This window comes from Chiloscyllium plagiosum, chromosome 25, assembly GCF_004010195.1.
Source record: "Chiloscyllium plagiosum isolate BGI_BamShark_2017 chromosome 25, ASM401019v2, whole genome shotgun sequence".
Taxonomy (NCBI): domain Eukaryota; kingdom Metazoa; phylum Chordata; class Chondrichthyes; order Orectolobiformes; family Hemiscylliidae; genus Chiloscyllium; species Chiloscyllium plagiosum.
This window is the reverse complement of record NC_057734.1, coordinates 17019955-17042683: the sequence shown is the minus strand read 5'-3', so window position 1 is coordinate 17042683 and position 22729 is coordinate 17019955. Positions and strand designations below refer to the sequence as shown.

Sequence of the window (22729 nt, the reverse complement as noted above, 5' to 3'; positions counted from 1 at the left end):
GGGTGGTAGGGGGGCGTGGACCTGACCAGGTAGTCACGGAGGGAACGGTCTTTGCGGAAGGCGGGGAGGGGTGGGGAGGGAAATATATCCCTGGTGGTGGGGTCTGTTTGGAGGTGGCGGAAATGTCGGCGGATGATTTGGTTTATGGGAAGGTTGGTAGGGTGGAAGGTGAGCACCAGGGGTGTTCTGTCCTTGTTGCGGTTGGAGGGGTTTGGTCTGAGGGCGGAGGTGCGGGATGTGGATGAGATGCGTTGGAGGGCATCTTTAACCACGTGGGAAGGGAAATTGCGGTCTCTAAAGAAGGAGGCCATCTGGTGTGTTCTGTGGTGGAACTGGAATTGGGAATACGGGATGGTATATTTGCAGGAGGTAGGTGGGAAGAGGTTTAATCCAGGTAGCTGTGGGAGTCGGTGCGTTTGTAAAAAATGTCGGTGTCAAGTCGGTCGTCATTAATGGAGATGGAGATGGTCCAGGTAAATTTAAGGTCAGGGTGGAATGTGTTGGTGAAGTTGATGAATTGCTCAACCTCCTCGCGGGAGCACGAGGTGGCGCCAATGCAGTCATCAATGTAGCGGAGGAAGAGGTGGGGAGTGGTGCTGGTGTAATTACGGAAGGTCAACTGTTCTACGTAGCCAACAAAGAGACAGGCATAGCTGGGGCCCATACGTGTGCCCATGGCTATCCCTTTGGTCTGGAGGAAGTGGGAGGATTCGAAGGAGAAATTGTTAAGGGTGAGAACCAGTTCCGCCAAATTAATGACAGTGTCAGTGGAAGGGTACTGTTGGGGACGTCTGGAGAGGATAACTATGCAGTCATTTTCATTGAGTCAAGGAATAATGGGTTTTCATGGTTCCTTTGTTCAGAATTGGCTGAGGTAGACTAGTTCTTTGCGTTAGTTAGTCTGGAGTGTTCATACAATATAAAGAAAGCGACATTTCAGGAGGGTGTTCACTAGCTATTTTCAAATCCAGTAAGTTTCCATTTTTAATAAATAAATTAGACAAGCTAACATAGGATCCATTTTTAAATTAGGTTCTTGCTCTTCCTGTCCTCCGGACATTCTAATATTCTTCCCACAGATCTCTCATTTAGTCATGAATATCAACAATATCATGAAAAGGGTGTATTCAATCTCAGTAATTTGAGTACTGCTCATTATCTGATAAGTTGGCAGAGGCTTCAACTAAAATTGTGGCAAATGAAGGTGCAATGCATCACTATAGCCAGAGATTGTGCACCTCTTGCACATGACTTCTGAGGAAGGGTCACCCAACCTGAAACATTTTCTCTGATTTCTCTCTACAGATATTGCCAAACCTGCTGAGCTTTTCCAGCAGTTTCTGATTTTGGTTTTGATTTACAGCATCTGCAGATCTTTCGGTTTATACTGAATTTCAGATGCTCTTAGCAGCAGCTAGGGATGCACTTTCAAATGTTCATATTCCTGAACTTAGACTCTGCAACTTTTTTTCCTGGACAGTATTAGCTCCTTGTCACAAAGGCAACTTTGATATTCTTTGCACAGAATGTGATCATCAGCCTTGACACCCTCTGGTACACTGCTTATGATCTGTTCACTGAAAGAAGGATATACTAGCAGAGGTGAGAATGAAGGAAGAGTAATTAGGGAATTGGGTTTGAGACAGTTGTCCTTTGAAAACGGATTGAGTAGGTCAGTCTTTATTACATGGAATTTAAATCAGAGGTTCTATAACTGAGGTACAAATAATTCTTAAGGGGTTTAACTTGGCAGATGTTGGAACAATGTTTATCCTGGTTGAAGAGTCTAGAATTGGGATCACTTGATAGGAATGAGAGTTATATAATTACGTTTGGGATTAAGCATTTTTCTTGACATGAAATGAAGGAGGTCAAGTGACCTGTTCGAAACGCTTCCTGACAGTGTGCCCAGATGGCTTGGTTGTTAGAAATTAAAGCAGGCACAGGCTGTTTTTGACAAGAAGGCAAACTGTGTTTAGACTTCGAGACAATGGCAGCAGCCTGCCTATTAACAATGGATACACTATGAATGCCCGAAGTCTCAAGAAATGATAATGCCAAGTTACAAACAGTTGTGCTTAAACTGTCCATTTATTTCCAAGATAAAAGAAAGCTGGAGTTGCAACGATAGCTAATAAGCATTTCTAACATACATGGCATTGAAACAGAACTTCAAGAGATAAAGGTAAAAATAACAGCAAGTCTGCTCGGATTCAGGAGAGAGAAAGCAACTAGAAGCTGAAAGTTCTGTGGTTCACCATACAAGAATGGCGGTAGAATTTTGTGTTCAGATTGAAAAGACCAAATTCGTGACATGTTGGAACAAGGCTAGAAGATCCATTTGCCTAGAAAGAGTGCCTCCAGACAGTTCTTGGGTTAAAGCTTACCAGACTGAGAAAACTCTTGCAAGCTAAGAATCATTTGGGACTGGTTTTGGAGAACAGAACGTCTACTTAAAGGATGTATAATGTATATTTGTAAAGCTGTTTTAAAAAAAAGAATCAGGAGAAAGTTCTGCTCTGTAATTTGAAGTATAGGCTACCTACCAAAACATTGTATTTCCAGTGACACTTTTAGTCTGTTTGTTAAAGGAGAAGACTTAAAACATGTTATCTTTTTGTTACATCTTTTTCAACTGCAAATTTCCAGTTAGCAGTATCCGTGGGTATTGTAACAACAGTCTCAGAATAAGGAATTGGCCAATATAGAATGGAGTGTAGAAAGTGCTTGACTTTAAAAAAAACTGTAAATTTATGGAATTCTCCATGCCAGAGGTTTATAGATGCTCAGTTGTTGAATACATTCAAGAAACAGACAGTTAGATTTCCAAATACTAAGAGAATTAAGGGATATGTGGAGTGTGCAGGAAGGTGGAATTGAGGTAGAAGACCAACCATGATCATATTGAACAGAAGAGTAATAGCCTACTCCTGCTCCCATTTCTTATGTCCTCTGCCTTCCCTGAAATTGACCAGGCTGTGTCATCTACACTTAAATGGTTATTTTGATCATAACTGTTGATTTCAATTGCCTCAGTAAAGTCATGAGCCATAGCTCATGATGTGAGGTGTCTGTGAGGAGCCATTCTTGGACATAATTGGCTTCATGAAGGAGATCAGTAAGTACTGAGTGGTTTAAAATGAAGGGATAATGGCAGCCGTGTGTATTATATTGTTTCACATGTAGGCTCTTTTGAGTGACATTGCAGATAATCTGATATTTTAGTGACTGGAACAGTTTCATGCTTAAGATATATAAACAGCTATTCTGCTGGTGCCTCTGATATCACATGTGAACAGCCTAAAGCTGGGCAACTCAAGCTGGGCTCCATTTTTCTGCCACCAGTGTCTAATATGAAGCAGGACATGCACTGCAACTCAAGCTGAGGATTACACCTGTGACCTGTCAAACAGCTGCCATGGCTGGTCTTTGGCTGAATTCATACAGACTCTTTGTGACACCGTGAAATTATTGAGTGGCAAAAAATATTGTATATAGCAAGAAAAACAGCCATTCAAACAGTACAGCAGTACTGAAGTTATTTGTAAAGAAAGTGACAAGAATATCCAATGCAGCCTCAGAAACTAACATAGAATAAAGGCTCCTCCAAGAATCTTTGAAGTATTCATGGAAGTAATTGATGTCATCTGCTTATGACATCAAATGAGTTTTCTTGCAATCAGCATCCTGAACCTCTCTTGATATTTTACATCATCAAAATCAGTGACTCCATCCATATTATTCATAGAATCCCTAGTGTGGAAGCTGGCCATTCAACTCATCGAGTTCACACTGACCCTCCAAAGAGAATCCCACCCAGACCCATCCCCTACCCTATCCCTGTAACCCTGTATTTCCCATGGCTAGCATACGCATCCCTGGACACTGTGGGCAATTTAGCATGGCCAATCCACCTAATCTGTACATCTTTGGACTCAAAGCCATCAAAACTGAAGTTCATACAATTGCAATTGGTAAATGCAATACTTAATGTGAAATCTAATGTGGATCTCTTTTCCTTACAATACTTAATGCCTGCTTTAATTAACAAAGGTCATAAAAAGAAAACTATAACAATAGTCTTAATTCTTTTCAAGTATATGTTTGAAAATAGCTTCAATGTCAAGGTTTGTTCTTCATACTCCAAGAACAAAACCAAATAAAATGATTTGGTCATTTAACAAGTACTGGTAAGGTTGACACCTCAGCTTTCATTACCATGTGGCTCACGTCAGGTGGCACACTGTCATACTATTTACTATCAGTGTGCTCTCGAGGTCTGTGACAAATCAAGGCAGGGAACCTTGTTGCTCTGTTAGTTTCCAGTGGAGAAAAAATGTATTCAAACCATTCCCTTCCAATTACAGTTGCCAAACCTCCAGGAGTCTCCAGGAATTAATGTCTAATCTCCAAGATATTGCTGCATGCAACAGAGGAGAAAAATCATAGTCAAAACTGTGTTTAGTGTTTATTTATTAGTATGAAAATAACAGGCATGTTGTTTGACTGACAGTCAAGAATCATTGAATTGCATAATTAAGTCTATGGGCTTTTCAATGAGCTGGGAAGGAAATGTGCTGCAATTGTGAACATGATAGGTGACCAACAGCAGCTGTTTGAGGATTAAATGGTTAGAATCACCAGCTCATATAATGATATTTCCAGGAATATGTCCAACCACAGTTAGCATCATAGTTCCAAAAGGAAGCTATTGTTGCTCTCCCTACACCTGTGGTATTGAATTTTCTCACGAGTGGATTTTGGTTAATTTTAGAATCTGACTTGCGTATAATGTTTAGTCTTCAGACCAGTTATTAGGGGGATAGATGATACTACACTGTAACACAAAAAGCAATGTATTCGAAATGCATTTATAAAATTGCTACACATAGCATCTAATGCACTTCAGCCTGTCTACACGTAAGAGTTTCCCAGTCGAGATTACAGGTTGCTTTCATAATCACATAAATGTATGTATCTCATAACGATCAAAACCATAGGCATGGTTTCAGGATTGACGCATACTGAGTTAAACTGGTTACCAGCCTGATTTCTGGCTATTCTGTTTATATTAATTATGAAGAACCCAGGTGAAAGTTTGTGACTTATAATACCTTCAAAATTAAAAAGAATAAGAGAGAGAAGTTAACTGCCCAGGAGTAGGTGGTGGTCAGCTGCCTTCATGAACCTCTGGGTATAGGGATACTCAGTACTGTTAGGAAGGGAATTCCAATATTTTGACAGAGCAACAGGGAGGGAGCTCCATATCAGGATAGTGTGTGACTTGGAGTGGAACTCACAGGTGGTGGTTTTTCCATTGCATCGGTCTCCTTCTTACATCGAAGTGGAGGAGGTTGAGATTGGAGGGTGCTGTTATAGGAGGCTTGGTGAATAATTGCAAGTACATCTTGTAGATGGTTCACATTGCTACTACTGCCATCATTGATAAAGGTAGTGAATGCTGAAGATGGTGGAAGACATGCCAAACAAATGGAAAGCTTTGTCTTGGATTGTTTCAAGCCTCTGGAGTGTTGTTGGGAGTTGTACTATCCAGCGCAGCAGATACTCCTGACTCGTACCTTGTAGATGGTGGATAGCAGTGGGGAGACAGGAGGCAAATTATTCACCATACAATGCCTAGCCTCTGACCTGCTCTTGTAGTCACAAGAATTATATGGCTAATCCAGTTCAGTTTCTGGTCAATGGTAACTTGCAGCATGTTAATAGGGGGGCATCCAGCAATGGTAATGCTATTGCATACACCTGGGCTCAACTAAAGATCACTGCTCTCAGAAATGATAGATTAATATTCAAATACAAATGAGCAATGGTAAGATTCTGTCTTGTTGGATATTGTCGTAGTTTGGAACTTGTGGTGCAAATATTACTGGCCACTTATCAGCAAAGTCTTGATGTTATCCAGGTCTTGACAGCTTCAGCATCTGAGAAGTTGTGAATGGTGTTGAACATTGCACAATCATCAGCAAACATCCCCACTTCTGACATTATGATGGAGGGAAGGTCATTATAGAAGCAGCTGAAGATTGGTTGGACCTAGTACACTACCCTGAGGAACTCCTGCAGAGATGTCCTGGAGCTGAGGTAACTGACCTCCAACAATCACAAGATCTTCCTTTCGGCTAAGTAGACCCCAACCAGAAAATAGTTTTCCCATAATTCCCACTGCCTCCAGTTTTGGTGGAGGTTCTTGATACCTTAATCAATTGAATGTTGCTAGATATTAAGGCTAGTCATTCTCACCTCATCTATGCTTTACCAAGATGAGTGTCAGTGAGCAGTTATTCCTTTGCAAGTATCATTTGATAGCAACATCTCTTAGCATATGTAAATCAAAAGGTATTGTTCATGTGGTGCTACTTTTTTTTTAAAGTGTGTCAGCTGCAGGAAAAGCGAAGCTTAGGGTAATAATGTGAGGCAATATTCGGAGGCAAAAAATCACCAACTTTTCTTGCAGTTTAAGCAGTGAGGCACCGCTGAATATTTTTGCACAGTAGTTGTTGGCTTTCCTGTAAACATTTTTTGGATCCATAAAACTGGGATGGATTAAAAATCATTGCTCTGTAACTGATAGATTAATATTCAAACACAAAATACTACATAGTGTTTCCCCTACAACGACAGTTTTGAGCTATGTAGTTGAATTCTGTGAAACAGCCAAATTATCCAGCTACATATCTGCATCAAGTGATTCAAAACATATCCTTATGGTTATATAGAAATTAACGTTATCATGTACTCTCACTGGTTTGGCATAAATCATTTCATCTCCAGCAGACTCACTTAGCACCATTTCTCTCCAAGGGATGATGCTGCTGTTCTCAAAGGTGATGATTTCCCAAGAACTGAATATAATCTTCAACCTTTGTTGTTTAGAGGATTGCTTATACAATCATGGAACATTGATCAATTCAGGATTGCACAGTAAATATTTTATGCATTACAATGTCAAATGTTATTGTACATTTCAGTAAATGAGTTTTAATTATATTCATCCTTGGAATACAGACTTGGGTAAGTATTTCTTAGAGTAACTCATTTTAGTTTTTATTTACAGATTATGATGATACGTGCACTCATTTCTTGCATCATTTTATTTGCATTTAAATGGGAGGGTAAATGGGAAATGTGGGAAAATGAATAACATAAGAGATGGAGGGAGTGACCAGTGCTTTCTGGTATGATAAAAACAATAGGAAAAGACTGGGGAGTATATTTGCATAATTAGATTCCTCTCCTAAAGTGCGAACACAGACTGGATGAGCTGAATGGCCTCCTTCTATGCTGTACAATTCTATGATTCTGCATTTAACAAATTCAAACAACTCCCATAGCATACTCACAGCACGTCAAATGATGCATCATTTCAGAAGAGAAGTGCTATATTGTGAAACCCACAAAGAATTTTTCTACTTCTCGGAATTATAAATTTTTAATGCTACTATTACTGGTTTTCAGCAAATACTATCTCAGATCAGTTAGTGTTTAATTGTTGCTTGGTATTTCAACTTAGATAAAAATATCAATTACTGGCTCCCTTACTAATTTTTTTTTAAAAAAGGATTAAAGTTTTTATTTGTATTGCCAAGTGATGGCAGATGCAAGATTCTGCACATATAATAACAGAACTCCCATGGGTTTGGTAATAGGTAAGCTAGAGTCTGCAGTATTGTTGTGATGATGTATACCTACTAGCGAGTCTATTTAAAACCACTGATGAAATGGAACCACAAGTGCTACAGCTAATTGTAGTTGGCATCTGTTAGGAAGTTAGTATTTTGTAAAATTGAAGTCTCCAATAAATGTGTTTATTTAAATATAACATTGCATTTATCACAATGCATGATCTATGATTTATAACAAGTGGAGCATGAGGAGTCGTATACTTGCTGTAAAGATTTAGTACGTGCACAAGCAAATCCCCTGCACTGATGTCGCCGCAAGTCAGAGGAGACAATTTTTCACAAAATCAGCAACAATGGGAGAAGGAATTGAACTCAAGGCCCTGCTTTTTCCACAACATTGATGCCCAAAGTTCAGCAAATTCAGTCTAGCTGTAAATGATCAAATTGCTTATTTCAAGTAGATAGGCTATCAGTTGCTTAAATATACAAAACAAGGTCCTTTCTGTTTGATCACAAGATCTCTGCTGTATTCTTTACTTCCTTTACAAAAGGCAAGGTATGTTGCATATTGTGGGATTTTTCTATGAATGGGGTAGAGAAAGGTATTTTCATGTAACTGATTTTGAGCCCAAGGTGGTGACCATTATGTTCTGGAAACGAGTAGACCCATTATGTTCTGGAAGCATCTAGTGGTTCAATTTCAGACGTTCTGCATTGTAGCTTTTCCCAGCTTCCTGTTTAATTTTGTTTATTTTTGTATCCCTCTGACAGACCTCTATTTGTCCATTCTAATGTATTAGATAATATTTGTGTCATCTCAGTGCTAATTTTTAAAGCATCAATTCACCAGTTTGTAGGTCATTCAAACCATTGACTTACCTTGTTGGAAGCATCTGTTCCTCTCTCTCCCTTTCTCTCTCTAATTTTCTCAGGACTAAAGCTACCTGTTTATCTTTCAGCCCTTGCTTCTGAAGAAAATTTCACACACAAAATGTCAATAACTTGTTCTTGCAGATTGCTGTGTACAGTTTGCAGAGTTTTCACAATGAAGATACTCCTTTGAAAAATTACCATGTTCCAAGGTTATTGTGAAGAAATCGACTTAATCAGTTTACTTAAAGCATAACTTTAAAAAAATTATGGCTATGTGAATCTTATCTTACCTTCAGGTCCCTATATACTACAAATCGGTTGTGCATGTGTTCAAGGCCCAGCATAATCTCTGCAGCATAGAACCTCATCTCCTTCTCAGAAAACACTCCGTGTTGTGAAAGATGATAATGTAAGTCTCCACCTAGAAATAGGAAGAGCAGTCAGCTATAAGATTTTGAGTTGATTAAATCATTTTGTACAACCCTACCAGTTTGTCCTACTGATTGTTGCACTCACAGTTGATACTTGAATCAAAGTAACCTAGTGTAGCTGGTTCTGGTAGCGGAAGAAAGAAAGATGTGCATTTATTTCATTGATTGTCACTTCATGAAATTGTTCGACTTGATAAATTGCTCTTGAAAACATGGCTTTTGTTTTTGCAGGCAACCATGGAATCAGATGATAAACTGATCATTTGTTTGGATAATGTTGTTCAGAGGAAGAATGTTGGACAGAACACAGGAAAAACTACTGCCTCTTTTTAAAATAATATTACAAAATCTCTCACTTCAACATGAACCAAAAAACAGGTGACACAAATAAAACAAATAACTGTTGATGCTGGAGTTCAGAAACCAAAACAGAAATTGCTGGAAAAACTGGTGATGTCATTCAGTTTTGATGAAGAGTCACTGGATTCAAAATGTTAACTCTATTTTCTTCCCACAAATGCTGCTGAATTTGACCAGCAATTTCTGCCTTTGAACAGTGATAAAGCCTTACTTACATATGTCACACACAAAAAAAGCACCTCTGAAAATACAGCATTTATAACTGAATTATTATTTCTCAAGTCTTGGGGTACATCTTTAATCCATTATCATCAGGAGCAGAGGTGCTAGTGCTAACAATTGAGGTAAGCTCATCTGGGCAGTCTTTTAATGTCTAAAATGTGATCAAGAAAGATTTAATATTTCAATACAATGAAATTACAGCATAGGATAGATATGGACTCATTCCATTTATTGATGGCATTACATAAATGGGGATACGGATAGGTGTTTAGCTATAATGCACTCTGAAAATAAGAACTAGGAGCAGGATTAAGGCTCACTGCCTTTATTCCTGATGAAGGGCTTTTGCCCGAAACGTCGATTTCGCTGCTCCTCGGATGCTGCCTGAACTGCTGTGCTCTTCCAGCACCACTAATCCAGAGCAGGAGTAGGCTATCTGGCCCTTCGAGCCTGCTCCACCATTCAATATGATCATGGCTGATCTTTTCATGGACTCAGATCCACTTACCCACGCTCTCACCGTATCTCTTAATTCCTTTATTGTTCAAAAACAAATCTACCTTAGCTCTAAAAGCATTTACTGAAGAAGTGTCAACTACTTCACTGGGCAAGAGATTCCATAGATTTACAACCCTCTGGGTGAAGACGTTCCTTCGCAATTCAGTCCTAAATCTGCCCCCTCTAATCTTGAGGCTATGCCCTCATGTCCTAGTTTCACCTGCCAGTGGAAACATCCTCTCTCCTTCTACCTTATCTATTCCCTTCATAATTTTGTACATTTCTATAAGATCCCCCCTCATTCTTCTGAATCCCAAAGAATATAATGCCAATCGACTCAGCCTCTCCTCATAAGCCAACCCCTCTCAACTCTGGAAACAACCGAGTGAACCTCCTCTGTGCCCCCTCTAGTGCTATTACATCTTTTCTCAAGTAAGGAGACCAAAACTGCACACAGTACTCCAGGTGTGGCCTCACCAGCACTCTGTACAGCTGCAACATAACCTCTCTGCATTTAAACTCAATCCTTTGTGCAATAATGGACAAAATTCCATTTTCCTTCCTAATTACTTGTTGCACCTGCAGACCACCCTCCTGTGACATGCTGCAACGTTTTACCATTCAAGTAATAATCCTTTTTACTGTTACATCTATCAAAATGGATGACTTCACATTCATTAACATTATATTCCATCTCTTAGCACCGCCTTGACGTTGTCCTTGAATATCAGAGGTGCACTACCTCTCTTACCTTCCTGTCTGTCCTTCTGAATAGTCTGATACCCCTGGAGATTTAACTCCCAGTTGTGACCATCCTGTTACCATGTCTCCATTATGGCTATTAAATCATAGTAGCCATTCGCGATAATTTGTGCTGTTAACTCATTGAACTTGCTATGAATGCTACGAACATTCAGGTAAAGTGCCCTTATGCTAATTTTCTTGCCCTCATGATTTCTAATATCTCTAATAATATCTCCTGAGCTATCCTTCCTTTTTACTGCTTTCATAGTCTGCCTTGTACTTAAACACCCCTGCATACCTGCTAATCTGCTGCTTACCTTTTTATTTACCATCATACTTCCTGCCGTTTTCCCTTTCCCTTCCCCCCCCCCATTCATTAATTTAAAGTCCTACTGACCACCCTATTTATCCTTTTCGCTAGAACACTGGTTCCAGATCGGTTCAGGGGGAGATCATCCCATCGGTACAGATGCTCCCAGTTCCAAAACTGATGCCAATGCCCCATGAAATGGAACCCCTCCTTCCCACAGCACTCCGTTAGCCATGTGTTTACTTCCCTAATTTTCTTATCCTGAAGCTAATTTGCACATGGCTCGGGCAGTAATCCGGAGATTATGACCTTCGAGGACCTGTTCCTTAATTTCGTTCCTCGTGCTTGAAAATCCCCAAACAGGTCCTCCGTCCCAGCCTTGCCTATGTTGTTTGTCCCAATGTGGACCACAACAACTGGATCCTCTCCCTCCTGCTCCAATATCCTTTCAAGCTGGTCAGACATGTCCTGCACCCTGGCACCGGGCAGACAACACACCATGCGGGACTCCCGATACAGCTTGCAAATGATACTATCTATCCCTTAATTTATAGAATCCCCTATAACTACCACTAGTCTTTTTGCTCCCCGTTCTTGAACTGCCTTCTCCACATGGTGCTGTGGTCAACTGGCTCACTCACCCTGCCACCCTTTTCCTCATCCACACGGAGCAAACTTCTCATACCTATTGGATAAGGTCAACAGCTGAACAGCAAAGAGAATTGTTTTTAATACAGAGGTTTGTGTGGTTGTAGAATTCACCATCCATGTCAAAGCTTAGATCAGCTTAAATGAGTAGCTAGAGGAAAGGGAAACAGAAATGGATAATTTCTCACCTCATCACATCTAAATGCTGAGTCTACATTCCCATCACTCTCACAAATGGAAGGGTGCCAAACCATAACATTGACGACTCTGTTGAATGGTCTGTGTTCTTGTTTGAATTTCTCTATAATCTTATGTAAAAGTGGACATTCATAGCAGGAGTGAGCAAATCCACAAACCACAAAACCATGAAGGCTCAGATTGACCTTGGAGTTCCTAATAAACACTAATCCCAGCTGGGCCAACAGCTGGTTCACTACTCAGTCTCAGTTCCCCCAAGTTAAGGCAGAGAAACAGTGAGTGTAGTGCTATGTAGTGACCAGTGATCTCGGACAAACAGGACAGTGCCATGCGAGGATCAGTTTGACTATCATTCCTTCATGATTGAATACCATATTACTATTCATTGTCTACTTATTTTGTGCAAAGTACTGAAATGCCATCAATACCTGCTGAAATGTAACCCATCAAGACACAACATCTCTAAGAGAACAAATGAGAAATTGAGGAATGAAACAATTAATAAGTTCACATTTAAAGAGAAATTTTAACAAGGTTCAATTCTTCATCTGATTACACTGTTTTTATGTGTGTGCAAGTGCATAATTGCCATTTTTGGATTCATAGTGGTATAGAATGCTACACATAAATATTAGTACATTGTGTTTTAGGTGAACCTTTCCAATTATAGGCTTTTAAACTTCTGGAAGACACAACATCCAGTGAAATCAATGCATAAAAGTTCAAAAAGGAGATAGATACTTTACTAATTCAACAAGAATGATATTAACTTGCTAATTGAAGCAGGGCAATATTACAATGTTCCGTATGGGTCAGGAATGTACTGGGTGATAAAACAACTTACCCTCTTCCAAACATCTTTTCTTATTTGGAATGCTGTACTCATTAATGGAGTCATTTTAATGGCAAAACTGTTTATAGTTTTCACCAGCAAGCAGAAGAGTAAATATTGTCACCTTTTGATATATTGCTAAGATGAATAACAAAAAGCAAAGTCACAGACTCTCAGATGATGAGGGCTTTTGCCCGAAAATCGACTCTACTGCTTCTCGGATGCTGCCTGACCTGCTGTGCTTTTCCAGCACCACTCTAATCTTGACTCTAATCTCCAGCATCTTCCGTACCCACCTCCGCCTTTCAGGAAGTGACAGGTCTGTCTTGTTTTGTTAAAATGGGTCTGAATCTCTTTTAAAAGTTACAAGAAGTTCTGAACAAGAGCCATGCTGGACTCGAAATGTTCACTCTGTTTCTTTCCCCACAGATGCTGCCAGACCTGATGAGTTTCCCTGATGTGGTTCTTTCTGATTTCCAGCATCTGCGATATTTTCCATATATACTAATCTTAATGTGTTTCATGGGACAATAAAAAAAAGATTTACTCTAATTCTAGCTTTGCTTTTTTGATGGGACAAGTGTAGGGTAGGCTTTGTTGTTCATCTAATTGTGCCAAATACAATCTAATCAGGTTTGATGCTGACATACAGCAGAGATGGGCACCAATTCATTTAAAATAGATGATCATAAAAAATACAGCAGTTAAGAATACAGGGAGTTTTTAACATTCACTGAATTACATAAACAAGAAATTAAACATGAAAACAGAGATGTACTCATCCAGACAAAAACATTGTTTTAATTCATCTCTCCCATGGATCTAATCTGAGAGTCATCCCTGTGCGCAATGATCAAAATAACTTACCGTTCATCAGATCAAGAATAAAGCATAGTTTGTCAGGAGTATGGAAGGCATAAGTCATACAGACTATAAATGGACAGTCCTGCAGAAAGAAGTGAAAACAAGAGGCAACAAATAAGTGATCAGATAGATTGCCACACAGTGCAGCAAAACACATTCTCAGTAATAAAATTAAGGAGAGAATTATCCCTTCAGCCTCCTTAGTTTGCAGTAAAACTTTAAAATAAAATTTCATTTGTTAAGTAAAATTCTCCAAGGGATGCCATAAGATAAAAATCAATAAGTCTACATACTACTGTTTCTTTTGCTTCATCTTTTTAGGTCAGTTGCATTTCTTCTTAGTGACACTTAACCAAGGCTTTCCTCCCCACCTTCTCAGTTGGACAAACCAGATGCATTGAGGAGACTTGGCGACAATTCCAATCAACCTACTATTTTATGTGGACATAAAATTATTTTGAAGAACCCTATTGGTAAAACATAGATAAAATCACCCCTGAGCCCTTTCATCACTATCAAACAATTGCTCAATTCATCAAGTTACAAGTATCAAATCAAATATTTATTTTCTGAATTGATGTGGTCCAGTTCTTCTTCACTTTGTTGCTGCAGTTTTAGATATTACACTTTTTCAGATAAAGGACAAATAACACTAAAACACCACATAAAGAAAAGAGCATTTGTGGGTTAGGAAATATGTTGTATCACCCATGATGGGTGAGTTGAAATAAACAAAACATTGAGGGCAAAACAAATGTGAAATACAATTGCATCATGATGTATGGGAGTAATGTGCTAAACTGGATCAACATGTTTACCATGCAGCAAAGAAACATCTGAACACCAAGTGAAGACTTGGGGTGTGGCATGGAATTGTTGGGTGTCTGTACACGTTTCAATGTAGACCAGTCTGATAGCATTGTCTGCTGCTGAACATCATACATCATAACTCATAATGTTATTGTAAAATATGTGCCATTTTAGCAATGGCTGAAGACAGACCTTCTCCCATTTATGTTTTATTAGAGGAAGGTTTTAAACAAACACTTGGAAGTGAACTTTGAGGCAAGGGGTGCGGCAAAATCAGAAAAAGTACACATCAGGCTGGATCCCTACAAGGTTCCTGCCATTTCCCAGTTTGCTGGACACAGTTTCTGTACAGTGATGGCAACCTGTCAAGTAGCAGGATGCCAATTAAGGCTGCAAAATTGGCAACGATGAAATCATAGATGGTTCCAGTATAGAAGGTCATCATATGCTCTGCTGTGTCCATGCTGGCTATTCTTTGTTGAAAACGTCATGTGGCTTCCGTGCTGTTTCTGAACCTTGGCTCTTAGAAGAGGTGGCTGCACAGTGTGAGGCTGGAGCCACATAAATGTCAGTTGCAATCTGACCATTTCATGGCATAAATGAAAAGTCTCAGGGCATCCATGAGAGAGGCTTCAACATGCAATGATTATCTGGAAGCTAGAATAAAGATTCCCAGTATCTAGGGATCTGCTGTTTTTGACTCCATCAACATGCCAGTCTAATTGTTTAATCCTTTCAAGAGTATTGTAGAGACCTACATGTTGAGTACACAGCAAAGGAACAAAGCTTTAACTAGCTCATGCTTTCCACATTAATCACACAGAGCTAATGTGCACCACAGTTAGTTTCACTGAAACTGAATTTTGTAGAAATCAGCTCAGAAATCTTGAAGATCCCACACTCTCACAAGCACCGTCTCACAGACCTATACCCCTTTACACTCTCACTCACACACATACATGCACTCTCTCATACACACTCATTACCCCCGCCCCCTACCCTCTCTCACACCCACATGCACACATACGCATATAAGTTTCTGGTATGAATTTGTACTTGCAGAATTACATTTTATATTGCTCAAAAACTGCATAAATCCATGTAAGATTCTGTAAATCCATTTTTTAGATTAGAATCAGTCTGACCATTGTGGCACAGACTCACACAGGGCAGCTTACACCTTAAATGCATTATCTGGGGTGTTAAAGTTCACTTGAGAATGTAACTTTTAAATGTTCTGGGACGTATGAAAGGACTGAAACCAACATGTTCATTCTAAAAGGTGAGAGACTTAACAAACAATCCAGGTCTTTTTCAATATATACGTGCGGCACGGTGGCACAGTGGTTAGCACTGCTACCTCACAGCGCCAGAGACCTGTGGAGTTTGCACGTGGAGTTTGCACGTTCTCCCAATGTCTGCGTGGGTGTCCTCCCGGTGCTCCGGTTTCCTCCCAGATTTTACACAGAAGGTAGAGTTTAACTATAAGAACTTATATACTTGTCCTGCGTATAACGATAAAATGCCTAATTATGTCCGTCACTCACAATATTATCTTGCAATAATATAAGATTGGGCAGTGATATGAAAAATATAAAGCTGGGCCTTTGCAGATGTGCAAAAGACAAAGGAAAATGGAACACAGCACAGTGTTATTCTATATTAGAAAGTTGTCCATTAGTTTCACAACCAAACAAAAAAAACCACGAAATTCGACTGTGAAGACCAACAAGACAAGAAAAGAGGCAAGCCAGCTTGAGTTACTGCATCTTTAAAAGTCAAAGGAGTAAGGAACCCCCATGCCATAATGAAAGTCACTAAAATTAAGTTATCTGCTGTTGAATTCACAAGGCCCATGTTCCCAATGATCAAAAAAGCCATTCAGCACTGCCCATATTTACATGCGCAAAATGGACGAGTGCAAAGCACCAAAATCTCATGAATATTTCTATTCATTGCTGTGGTTCCTTTCGCCGAGCTGGAAGTTTTTGTTGCAAACGTTTCGTCCCCTGTCTAGGTGACATCCTCAGTGCTTGAGAGCCTCCTGTGAAGCGCTTCTGTGGTGTTTCCTCCGGCATTTATAGTGGCCTGTCCCTGCCGCTTCCGGTTGTCCGGAAACACCACAGAAGCGCTTCACAAGAGGCTCCCAAGCACTGAGGATGTCACCTAGACAGGGGACGAAACGTTTGCAACAAAACCTTGCAGCTCGGCGAACAGAACCACAGCAACGAGCACCCGAGCTACAAATCTTCTCACAAACTTTGAATTTCTATTCATCCATGGGATGTGGGCAATGTTGGTTGAATCAGCATTTATTGCCCATCCCTAGTTGCCCTTGAGGAGGAGGTGGTAATCTCTTGTTGAACCACTGTAGTCCACTTGGTGCAGATTGGATGTGATGGGGAGTAGGCAGGAAGGTGAAATGTAATCAAATCTTTCTGTAATCAAAGCTTTTTGAAATGGTGGAGCAGGCTCAAGGGGATGAGTAGCCTGTTCCTACTTCATATGTGCATCTGGTGTCACGTCAACCATGGCTCAGCTGTTTACACTCTCAACCTCAGAGTCACAAGGTTGTGGGTATAGGTCCTACCTCAGCACTTGAACACTTCGCATAAACCAAATCATTCCCGCCGACATTTCCGCCACCTCCAAAAAGACCCCACCACCAGGGATATATTTCCCTCCCCACCCCTTTCTGCAAAGACCATTCCCTCCGTGACTACCTGGTCAGGTCCACGCCCCCCTACAACCCACCCTCCCATTCTGGCACTTTCCCCTGCCACCGCAGGAACTGTAAAACCTGCGCCCACACCTCCTCCCTCACCTCTATCCAAGGCCCTAAAGGAGCCTTCCACATCCATCAAAGTTTCACTTGCACATCCACCAATATCATCATTTATTGTACCCGTTTGCTCCTGATGCGGTCTCCTCTACATTGGGGAGACTGGGCGCCTCCTAGCAGAGTGCTTTAGGGAACATCTCTGGGACACCTGCACCAATCAACCACACCGCCCCGTGGCCCAACATTTCAACTCCCCCTCCCACTCTGCCGAGGACATGGAGGTCCTGGGCCTCCTTCACTGCTGCTCCCTCACCACCAGACGCCTGGGGGAAGAACGCCTCATCTTCCGCCTCAGAACACTTCAACCCCAGGGCACCAATGTGGACTTCAACAGTTTCCTCATTTCCCTTTCCTCCACCTCACCCTAGTTCCAAACTTCCAGCTCAGCACTGTCCCCATGACTTGTCTGGAGTTGTCCTATCTGCCTATCTCCTTTTCCACCTATCCATTCCACCCTCTCCTCCCTGATCTATCACCTTCATCCCGTCCCCCACTCACCCATTGTACTCTATGCTACTTTCTCTCCACCCCCACCCTCCTCTAGCTTATCTCTCCACGCTTCAGGCTCTCTGTCTTTATTCCTGATGAAGGGTTTTTGCACGAAACGTCGATTTTGCTGCTCCTCGGATGCTGCCTGAACTGCTGTGCTCTTCCAGCACCACTAATCCACAAAAATCAAAACTGAAACTTAAGTGTCATATGAGGGAGTAGTGCACTTAGATAAGATGCTCATGATGCACATGATAATGTAGATGGGGCCTCAATTTAAGATGCACTGCAAGGATCCCCTGGCACTATTTTGAGGGGAAGGGAATTATCACTCATGGCTTATCTTAGATCTATCCTTCAATCAACTTCACAAAAACTGTTTACTGATCAATATCACATTGCTGTTTGTGGGAGCTTTAAGTGTGATTGCTGTATTTTTATATTACAGGAGTGACTGTACTGCAAACATTTTAAAAAATATTTTACAGAATAGAATGTTCTGTCTACTTGAGACACAGTTGCTGAAGCATTGGTTCTTCTTTCTCAACAACCAGAGTCACGTCACTCGCATCCAGAAAGTGTTACTATTTAATTCCCCTATTCTACCCCAATTTACTCAAACAAGTCAAAACATACAATTGGTTATGACATAGTACATTTACCAGCAGCAGGTTCTAACAGATGTATGGATATTTCTCATCGTTTTTCGTTCTTTCAGTCACAACTCAGTTGGCAGCAGTCTCACTTCTGACTCATAAGGCTGTGGCTTCAAGTCTCACTTCAGAGACATAAGTACAAAAATCAGCATAGAACTGAAGGAATACTGCACTGTTGGAAAGTGCCACCTTAGGATGAGATGTTAAAACAAGGTACTGTCTGTTCTTTCAGGTGGTATTATTTTGATGTGTATCTGAAATAATCCACAATAATATGCCCTGGCTACCAATATTAATGAATGCTTCAAAAAAGTGTTCTGCATCTTAATCTAATCAGTTCACTTTTGGTCATACATTATTGGTGTACCAATATTTGCTGAAATCACCTATTAATTTTTCAGATTTTTTGTTAAAAAATAGAAAGGCTATCAAATAAGCAGAATCATAACCTTTGCATTTCTTCAGTGGAGGAAGCAATAAATGCATGGTCATTCTTTCTCTGTTATTTAGTTCATGAACTGATTGCTATGCAGTGGCTACACATGAAAACATTAGAATTGTGCTCCTGATAGTTTATAGCCAAACAGCTTTTAAGGTTTATTTATGAATGACAGTCTTCTGGACAATGCACATAAGGAATTGGATACCAGCAAACAGTTGCTGTCTTGAAGAGAGCCAGGAACCATCCTATCAAAGAGAGTTTACAACCAAAAGGAGAAATGGAAAACTGTCGGGTCTCTGAGGTCACAATTTTCATTCCTTTCTTTCTGCTACATTAATTAAAAATGCAATTGCACACAAAAGTGATATTGTGTCTGCACAAAATATTGTTCTTCCCTGATTAACTGAGGATTCCAACCACTTTAGAATAGCTTCATTAATGAAATACGAATAAATTTGTTGAGACCGTCTCACTTTTATTAAACATGAGCTCACGCAATAATCCATCATGGCTCACCTTTTGCTTGGTGATTCCGAAAAAAACCACATGAATTTAATTTATTTTCTTATATCATTTACTTTTACATAATTATAGGAAACAATTTGATCATACCTGATGCTAGCTACTAAAAGGTTTACAGAATCACTTTGTTACCAATGAATACAGTTTACTGCAGTGGAGCAATAAAGCACGACACTTAGCACAGCAGCAATGCGACAATCATACTGTCATCTACAATCGTAGCCAGTGACTGCACAAATCAGTCACCAGGTCAGCTCATTAACACTTTGAAAACCAGGACTGGAAAATGAATATGAAACACTGTCTGTAGTGGTGCACTACAAAAGTATATACAAATTTGAAAATATGCAAATTAGGAGTTGATTAATTTCAATTACATATTCACTCATTTTGTTGGCTAATAGAACCTCAGTAAGGCACCATCTGTGATATGAAAATCATTTGTTTTTAATTGGAATCTGGAACATGTTGAAAAATAAAGTTTATACAGTGTCTGATCCTGGTTCCCAACTCTTCCCTAAATACTTCACTATTAATTACTTTGGAAGTAAACTATATACATACATTATGAAGATACAAATTAGGAGCAGGAGTAGGCCAATCGGCCCCTCTAGCTGTTCTGCCATTTAACAATAGGATGGCTGACTTTGTCTATTTATCCTATCCATGCCCCTCATAATTTTATAAACCACTCTCAGGTCATCCCTCAGCCTCTGATGCTCCAGGGAAAACAGCCCTAACCTATTCAACCTCTCCCTATAGTTCAAATCCTCCAACCCTGGCAACATTCTTGTAAATCTTTTCTGAACCATTTCAAGTTTCACAGCATCTTTCCGATAGGAAAGAGACCAGAATTGCACGCAATATTCCAACCAATATCCTGTATAGCCGTAACATGACCTCCCAACTCCTGTACTCAATACTCTGACCAATAAAGGAAAGCATACCAAACGCTGCCTTCACTATCCTATCTACCTATGTCTCCTCTTTCAAGGAGCTATGAACCTGCATGTCAGTATTAAATGGAAGATTTAAATGGTTTCCGACTTCAAATCTTGCCCACAAAGGAAAACATTCTTTCAGCACTCACCTGATTAAGCCTGGTCAGGATCTCATTTGTTTTAATAACATCATTCTTCTAAACTCCAATGGATATAGGTGCAGTTTGTTCATCCTTTCCATAGGATAACCCTCACCATTCCAGATATCAGTCAAGGTAACCTTCTCTGAAATGCTTCTAACACATTTACTTCCTTCTTTAAATAAGGACACTTTTCAATATTCAGTACTCCAGCTGTGGCCTCCAATGCTGTATAAAACTGCAGTAAGACATCCTTACTTTTATACTGTGTATCCCATGCAATAGACAATATTCCACTTGCTTTCCTAATTACATGCTGTACCTGTGTACTAATGGTTTGTTTTTATGCACCAGTACACACAGGTCCTTCTACCCCAGAGTTCTGCAATCTTTCATTTAAATAATATGCCGTTTTAATGCTTCCTGCCAAATGGACAAGTTTCACACATTATATTCCATCCATTTTTTTTTTGTCCATTCATATCACCATTTATATCCCTTTTCTGCAGCTTTTGTCGCAGTTTTGTCTCTGGGTCAGGGCTGCAGCCAGCAGAAATCCCAGCTCAATGTCCTGATCTTCAGGAAGCGTTCCCTGCATTTTTGATTTTTAGTCCGGATTGTGAGTTCAATAGGTGACCGGGGAAACAGCATGGCCTCTAATTCTTCTATCAGCTGCATGGGTCTCAAGACCTAAATACCCAATGGATTGAGGCAATCAGGGCCTACTTCACTGGTGTCTTCCATTTACATGGTGTCACGATCTTATAGGAGGCAGCGATTAACAGATCTCCTCTGCTGTACAATTGAGGATGGCAGGCAAGACTGCAAGATGGGGAATCCTCTTTTGGGTGTAGGACAGTAGTTTCCTTTAGCAGTGGGAGTCAGGGATCCTATGGGGGAAGGTGGGATGTTAGGTATTCTTGTGGTAATTTAAACATGGAGAAGATCGTTTGTATATTTTGCAGGGATACAGTGGCACTATCCAAAATAAAAGCACTGCAAACTAATCTGCTTTTAACTGGTCTAATCTCCCAACTCTGGGTTCCTATTACAAGCATTCCAACATCTTGCAGTGGAGTCAAATGATCATTTGAATGGCCAGGTGCCTCCAGGAATCACACACACATGAACCTTGGCTTACACCTAATCCCTGTGGAATGAGTAAAACAGGATTAGGGGTGGAATCTGTGGTTCCCAACAAATTTCTGCATTTTAGCCACATCTTATCAAAAATCAAGACCCTTTTGTTCACAACTTAAATTTCTAACTGCCTTGGTGTCATTGGAAAACTATACATTTGGTAGGTTCTAATTAATTGAGGCCTCAACACTGATCCCTACGGCACGTCACTCATCATATCAAAACTAAACCGAAAAAGGAACGATTATCCCCACCACCTTCGTCCTGTTGGTCAACCAACTAACAATATTAACCTAGATTAGAGTGGTGCTGGAAAAAGAGTAATTTGTCTCTCCACTCTGCAGGCACCCTGCCTCTATTCCTGATTAAGGGCTTTTGCCCAAAATATCGATTTTCCTGCCCCTCGGATGCTGCCTGACCTGCTGTGCTTTTCCAGCACCACTCTAATTACGACTCTGGTTTCCAGTATCTGCAGTCCTTGTTTTTACCTACCTTAATATATTAGCCCCCTACATCATCAACTCTTATTTTGTGTCATGATCTTTGATGTGGTATCTTGTTAAATGTCATCAGTAAGTCTAAGTATTATCGCTGGATTGTTAATCCAGAGATCCAGGTCATGTTCTGGGGACTCGGTTCGAGTCCCGCTGTAGCAGATGGTGGAATTTGAATTCAGCAAAAATCTGGAATTAAGAATCTAATGATGACTATGAATCCATTGCTGATTGCTGGAAAAACCCATCTGGTTCATTAATGCCCTCCAGGAAAGGAAACTGCCATCCTTACCTGGTCTGGCCTACATGTGACTCCAGACCCACAGCATTATGATTGACTCTTAACTGCCCTCTGGCCAATTAGGGATGAGCAATAAGTCCTGGCCTAACCAGCGACGTCCTCATCCAATGAATGAATTTTAAAAAAGTACAGTATATTCACTGGTTCCCCTTTATTTACATTGCTTGTTAATTCATCACAAACTGCTATAGTCAAATAGGATCTGCCTTTCACAAAAAAAACAACACGGACATCTACTACAAACCGACCGAATCCCACAGCTACCTGGACTACACCTCCTCCCATCCTGCCCCCTGTAAAAACGCCATCCCATTCTCCCAATTCCTTCG

At 40.3% G+C, this 22729-nt stretch overlaps 1 protein-coding gene across 2 annotated transcripts in view; it reads right to left on the bottom strand.

Annotated features, from left to right (window-relative positions):
• grk3 (G protein-coupled receptor kinase 3) overlaps window positions 1-22729 on the bottom strand; it is a 300505-nt gene that overhangs the window by 75182 nt on the left and 202594 nt on the right. For both annotated transcript variants that reach the window (XM_043715596.1, XM_043715595.1), the window contains exons 10-11: window positions 13627-13705; window positions 8807-8937 (exon numbers count right to left, since the gene is read on the bottom strand). In XM_043715596.1, coding sequence (XP_043571531.1) covers window positions 8807-8937; window positions 13627-13705 — 210 coding nt within the window. The remainder of the gene's footprint in view (window positions 1-8806; window positions 8938-13626; window positions 13706-22729) is intronic.